At 40.8% G+C, this 6,908-nt stretch overlaps 1 protein-coding gene across 1 annotated transcript in view; it reads left to right on the plus strand.

Annotated features, from left to right (window-relative positions):
* Positions 1-1,182: 1,182 nt before the first annotated feature.
* LOC110448486 (protein lethal(2)k10201-like) overlaps positions 1,183-6,908 on the plus strand; it is a 6,877-nt gene continuing 1,151 nt past the window's right edge. Inside the window, exons 1-2 of the mRNA XM_021494754.1 lie at positions 1,183-1,191; positions 3,693-3,823. Of these exons, the coding sequence (XP_021350429.1) occupies positions 1,189-1,191; positions 3,693-3,823 (134 nt within the window). The 5' untranslated portion in view covers positions 1,183-1,188. The remainder of the gene's footprint in view (positions 1,192-3,692; positions 3,824-6,908) is intronic.

The following is a 6,908-nucleotide window of genomic DNA, read 5'->3' on the forward strand; positions in this document are numbered from 1 at the left end:
TATAGCTATAGCTAGAAACAACCAATGGTAAGATGATCTGTGTGGGGTATAGCTATAGCTAGAAACAACCAATGGTAAGTTGATCTGTTTGGAGTATAGCTATAGCTAGAAACAACAAATAGTTAGATGATCTGTGTGGGGTAAGCTATAGCTAGAAACAACCAATGGTAAGATGATCTTTGTGGGGTATAGCTATAGCTAGAAACAACCAATGGTTAGATGATCTGTGTAGGGTATAGCTATAGCTAGAAACAACAAATGCTAAGTTGATCTGTCTGGTGTATAACTATAGCTAGAAACAACCAATGGTAAGTTGATCTGTCGGGGCTATAGCTATAGCTAGAAACAACCAGTGGTATGTTGATCTGTGTGGGGTACAGCTAGAAACAACAAATGATTAGATGATCTTTGTGGGGTATAACTATAGCTAGAAACAACCAATGGTAAGTTGATATGTCGGGGCTATAGCTATAGCTAGAAACAACCAATGGTTAGATGATCTGTGTAGGGTATAGCTATAGCTAGAAACAACCAATGGTAAGATGATCTGTGTGGGGTATAGCTATAGCTAGAAACAACCAATGGTAAGTTGATCTGCCTGGGGTATAGCTATAGCTAGAAACAACCAATGGTAAGATGATCTGTGTAGGGTATAGCTATAGCTAGAAACAACCAATGGCAAGATGATATGTGTAGGGTATAGCTATAGCTAGAAACAACCAATGGCAAGATGATATGTGTAGGGTATAGCTATAGCTAGAAACAACCAATGGCAAGATGATATGTGTAGGGTATAGCTATAGCTAGAAACAACCAATGGCAAGATGATATGTGTAGGGTATAGCTATAGCTAGAAACAACCAATGGTAAGTTGATATGTCGGGGCTATAGCTATAGCTAGAAACAACCAGTGGTATCTTGATCTGTGTGGGGTACAGCTAGAAACAACAAATGATTAGATGATCTTTGTGGGGTATAACTATAGCTAGAAACAACCAATGGTAAGATGATTTTTGTGGGGTATAGCTATAGCTAGAAACAACCAATAGTTAGATGATCTGTGTAGGGTATAGCTATAGCTAGAAACAACCAATGGCAAGATGATATGTGTAGGGTATAGCTATAGCTAGAAACAACAAATGGTTAGTTGATCTTTGTGAAATATATAGCTATAGCTAGAAACAACCAATGGTAAGTTGATCTGTGTAGGGTATAGCTATAGCTAGAAACAACTAATAGTGAGTTGATCTGTCTGGGGTATAACTATAGCTAGAAACAACCAATGGTAAGTTGATCTGCCTGGGGTATAGCTATAGCTAGAAACAACTAATCATAAGTTGATCTGTGTAGGGTATAACTATATCTAGAAATAACCAATGGTAAGTTGATCTGTCTAAGGTTTTGCTATAGCTAGAAACAACCAATGGTAAGTTGATCTGTCTTGGGTATAGCTATAGCTAGAAACAACCAATGGGTAGTTGATCTGTGTAGGGTATATCTATAGCTAGGAACAGCCAATGGTAAGTTGATCTGTCTGGGGTATAGCTATAGCTTGAAACAACCAATGGTAAGTTGATCTGTGTAGGGTATAGCTATAGCTTGAAACAACTAATAGTGAGTTGATCTGTCTGGGGTATAACTATAGCTAGAAACAACCAATGGTAAGTTGATATGTCGGGGGTATAGCTATAGCTAGAAACAACCAATGGTTAGTTGATCTGTGTAGGGTATATCTATAGCTAGGAACAGCCAATGGTAAGTTGATCTGTCTGGGGTATAGCTATAGCTAGAAACAACCAATGGTAAGTTGATCTGTCTGGGGTTTTGCTATAGCTAGAAACAACCAATGGTAAGTTGATCTGTCTGGCGTATAGCTTTAGCTAGAAACAACCAATGGAAGTTGATCTGTCTGGGGTATAGCTATAGCTTGAAACAACCAATGGTAAGTTGATCTGTCTTGGGTTTAGCTATAGCTAGAAACAACCAAGGGTAAGTTGATCTGTGTGGGGTATAGCTATAGCTAGAAACAACTAATGGTAAGTTGATCTGTCTGCGGCATAACTTTAGCTAGAAACAACCAATGGTAAGTTGATCTGTCTGGGGTATAGGTATAGCTAGAAACAACCAATGGTAAATTGATCTGTCTGGGGTATAGCTATAACTAGAAACAACCAATGGTTAGTTGATCTGTGTAGGGTATTGCTATAGCTAGAAACAACCAATGGTAAGTTGATCTGTCTGGGGTATAGCTATAGCTAGAAACAACCAAGGGTAAGTTGATCTGTGTGGGGTATAGCTTTAGCTAGAAACAACTAATGGTAAGTTGATCTGTCTGGGGTATAGCTATAGCTAGAAACAACCAAGGGTAAGTTGATCTGTCTGGGGTATAGCTATAGCTAGAAACAACTAATGGTACGTTGATCTGTGTAGGGTATTGCTATAGCTAGAAACAACCAATGGTAAGTTGATATGTCTGGGGTATAGCTATAGCTAGAAACAACTAATGGTAAGTTGATATGTCTGGGGTATAGCTTTAACTAGAAACAACCAATGGTTAGTTGATCTGTGTAGGGTATAGCTTTAGCTAGAAACAACCAATGGTAAGTTGATTTGTCTGGGGTTTAGCTATAGCTAGAAACAACTAATGGTAAGTTGATCTGTCTGGGGTATAGCTATAGCTAGAAACAACCAATGGTAATAACCAAAATGCCTAGGGTGTCGATATTTGGCCAGAAGCAAACTGGGATGAAGGGCTACAAAGTTTGTTCAAATGAATGACCTTCACCCATATTCAAGGTCACAGGGGTCAAATATGTTAAAAACTTAAAACAACTTCTTATCAATAACAAAAATGTCCAGGGTAATGATATTTGGCCAGTAACATGCTGAGATTAAGGGCTACAATGTTTGTTCAAATAAATGACCTTCACTTATATTCAAGGTCACAGGGGTCAAATATGTTCAAAATATTTAAACAACTTGTTCTGAATAACCAAAAGGCTTAGGATATTGATATTTAGTCAGTAGCATGCTGGGATCAAGGACTACTATGTTTGTTAAAGTGAATGACTTTGACTTATATTCATGGTCACAGGGGTCAAATTTGTTTAAAATCTTTAAGCGACCTCTTCTGAATAACCATGGGTCCCAGGATGTTGATACTTTGCAAGTTGCATCCTGAGATGAAAGGCTATAACATTTGTTCAACATAATGACTTTGTTCGACTTTCAATCACAGGGGTGAAATGTTTTAAAATAAATTAACAGGTTCGTTTGAATGAATTTTAATCATAAATACTGATATCACTTTTAAGGTTACAAGTGTGAGATTAATACCAGGTGAGCGATGGGCCTCTTGTTGTAAATAAATGTATCAGAAATTGTCTTTGGGAAATTTAAAGGATGAAGCTGGGTAAAATGGACAATTTTTAGCTCACTTGGTCCAAAGGATCAGTGTGAGTGATACAGGCATTCTTTCTGGTTTATCTGAAGAATAAAACCTGGTTTACTTAGGAGTAAACATTGTTAAATAGTTGAGGAATAAATCTGGGTTTGTCCAAGGAGTATGACTGGTTTATTTGAGGAATAAAACCTGGCTAATCTTGGGAATAATGGAAATGTTAATAGCATGCTACAAATATGATTAAGAGGTTGAAACATGAAATTCTCTAAATTACTTTACTTTTTTTCAGTTTCAGTGTTTGGTGGAGTCATGCAATAGCAAATTTTCAACTAGGAAAGAAAGAAAAAGTCATGTTGTGAAAGTTCATAAGTACCCAAGTAACTACAGATTTGACCAGGAACAGAATAAACTAAGTGCTCGGTATGTACATTAGATAGCTATTGTAGACTTTGTTCAAGCCCATTTCGTGAACTTAAAAAATGTTTTCTGGTGGTTCAGCTGTACATGAAATGTCCAAAGTAGGTACACCTGCCATATTGAAGTCAATGTGAGTGGCACCTTAAATTGTCCACAGTAGGTCCACCTGCCATATTGAAGTCAATGTGAGGGCCACCTTAAATTGTCCACAGTAGATACACCTGCCATATTGAAGTCAATGTGAGGGCCACCTTAAATTGTCTACAGTAGTTACCCCTGCCATATTGAAGTCAATGTGAGGGCCACCTTAAATTGGCTACAGGAGGTACACCTGCCATATTGAAGTCAATGTGAGGGCCACCTTAAATTGGCTACAGGAGGTACACCTGCCATATTGAAGTCAATGTGAGTGCCACCTTAAATTGTCCACAGTAAGTACACACTCTGCCATATTTAGGTCAATGTGGGTGCCACCTTAAATTGTCCACAGTAGGTACCCCTGCCGTATTGAAGTCAATGTGGGTGCCACCTTAAATTGCCCACAGTAGGTACCCCTGCCATATTGAAGTCAATGTGAGTGCCACCTTAAATTGTCCACATTAAGTACACACTCTGCCATATTTAGGTCAATGTGAGTGCAACCTTAAATTGTCCACAGTAGGTACACCAGCCATATTGAAGTCAATGTGAGGGGCACTTTAAATTGCCCACAGTAGGTACACCTGCCATATTGAGGGAAATGTGAGTGTCACCTTGAATTGTCCCTGTACCATCGGGACGTTAAGTTGGTGAAGGGATTTCCTATTTGGCTACCTGGATCTCTTTACCATCGGGACGTTAAACTGGTGAAGGGATTCCCTTTTTGGTTACCTGGATCCCTGTTGTCCACATTAAGTACACACTCTGCCATATTTAGGTCAATGTGGGTGCAACCTTAAATTGTCCACATTAAGTACCCCCTCTGCCATATTTAGGTCAATGTGGGTGCCACCTTAAATTGCCCACAGTAGGCCCCCCTGCCATATTGAAGTCAATGTGGGTGCCCCCTTAAATTGTCCACATTAAGTACACACTCTGCCATATTTAGGTCAATGTGAGTCCAACCTTAAATTGTCCACAGTAGGTACCCCTGCCATATTGAGGTAAATGTGAGTGTCACCTTGAATTGTCCCTGTACCATCGGGACGTTAAATTGGTGAAGGGATTTCCTATTTGGTTACCTGGATCTCTTTACCATCGGGACGTTAAACTGGTGAAGGGATTCCCTTTTTGGTTACCTGGATCCCTGTATCATCGGGACGATAAACTGGTGAAGGGATTCCCTTTTTGGTTACCTGGATCCCTGTACCATCGGGACGATAAACTGGTGAAGGGATTCCCTTTTTGGTTACCTGGATCCCTGTATCATCGGGACGATAAACTGGTGAAGGGATTCCCTTTTTGGTTACCTGGATCCCTGTATCATCGGGACGATAAACTGGTGAAGGGATTCCCTTTTTGGTTACCTGGATCCCTGTATCATCGGGACGATAAACTGGTGAAGGGATTCCCTTTTTGGTTACCTGGATCCCTGTATCATCGGGACGATAAACTGGTGAAGGGATTCCCTTTTTGGTTACCTGGATCCCTGTATCATCGGGACGATAAACTGGTGAAGGGATTCCCTTTTTGGTTACCTGGATCCCTGTATCATCGGGACGATAAACTGGTGAAGGGATTCCCTTTTTGGTTACCTGGATCCCTGTATCATCGGGACGATAAACTGGTGAAGGGATTCCCTTTTTGGTTACCTGGATCCCTGTATCATCGGGACGATAAACTGGTGAAGGGATTCCCTTTTTGGTTACCTGGATCCCTGTACCATCGGGACGATAAACTGGTGAAGGGATTCCCTTTTTGGTTACCTGGATCCCTGTATCATCGGGACGATAAACTGGTGAAGGGATTCCCTTTTTGGTTACCTGGATCCCTGTATCATCGGGACGATAAACTGGTGAAGGGATTCCCTTTTTGGTTACCTGGATCCCTGTATCATCGGGACGATAAACTGGTGAAGGGATTCCCTTTTTGGTTACCTGGATCCCTGTATCATCGGGACGATAAACTGGTGAAGGGATTCCCTTTTTGGTTACCTGGATCCCTGTATCATCGGGACGATAAACTGGTGAAGGGATTCCCTTTTTGGTTACCTGGATCCCTGTATCATCGGGACGATAAACTGGTGAAGGGATTCCCTTTTTGGTTACCTGGATCCCTGTATCATCGGGACGATAAACTGGTGAAGGGATTCCCTTTTTGGTTACCTGGATCCCTGTATCATCGGGACGATAAACTGGTGAAGGGATTCCCTTTTTGGTTACCTGGATCCCTGTACCATCGGGACGATAAACTGGTGAAGGGATTCCCTTTTTAGTTACCCGGATCCCTGTATCATCGGGACGATAAACTGGTGAAGGGATTCCCTTTTTGGTTACCTGGATCCCTGTATCATCGGGACGATAAACTGGTGAAGGGATTTCCTATTTGGTTACCTGGATCCCTGTTCCATCGGGACGATAAACTGGTGAAGGGATTTCCCACTTGGTTAAACTGTATCATCGGGAAGATAAACTGGTGAAGGGATTCCCTTTTTGGTTACCCGGATCCCTGTACCATCGGGACGATAAACTGGTGAAGGGATTCCTGTTTGGTTACATGGATCTCTGTACCATCGGGATGATAAACTGGTGAAGGGATTCCTGTTTTGGTTACCTGGATCCCTGTACCATCGGGACGATAAACTGGTGAAGGGAATTCCTATTTGGTTACTTGGAACCTGTATTATCGGGACATTGATGACTCTTTTTGTCTGTGCTTCGTTTATATTTATTGTACTCTTAATATACCTGTATCTTAATTGACACAGGTGAAAATAGGAATTATTCCTTTTCATATCGCCCCCGTCAATTTTGACGGGAGTATTATGGTATGGGTTTGTTCGTCCGTCCGCCCGTCCGGCTTAAATTTTTGTTTGTCCGGTAATCTCCTCCTACATTTTTTGACCGATCTCTATGAAACTTGGTATACATTATAATCATAATATGAAGTT

The sequence above is a fragment of the Mizuhopecten yessoensis genome, unplaced genomic scaffold (assembly GCF_002113885.1).
Source record: "Mizuhopecten yessoensis strain PY_sf001 unplaced genomic scaffold, ASM211388v2 scaffold427, whole genome shotgun sequence".
NCBI lineage: Eukaryota > Metazoa > Mollusca > Bivalvia > Pectinida > Pectinidae > Mizuhopecten > Mizuhopecten yessoensis.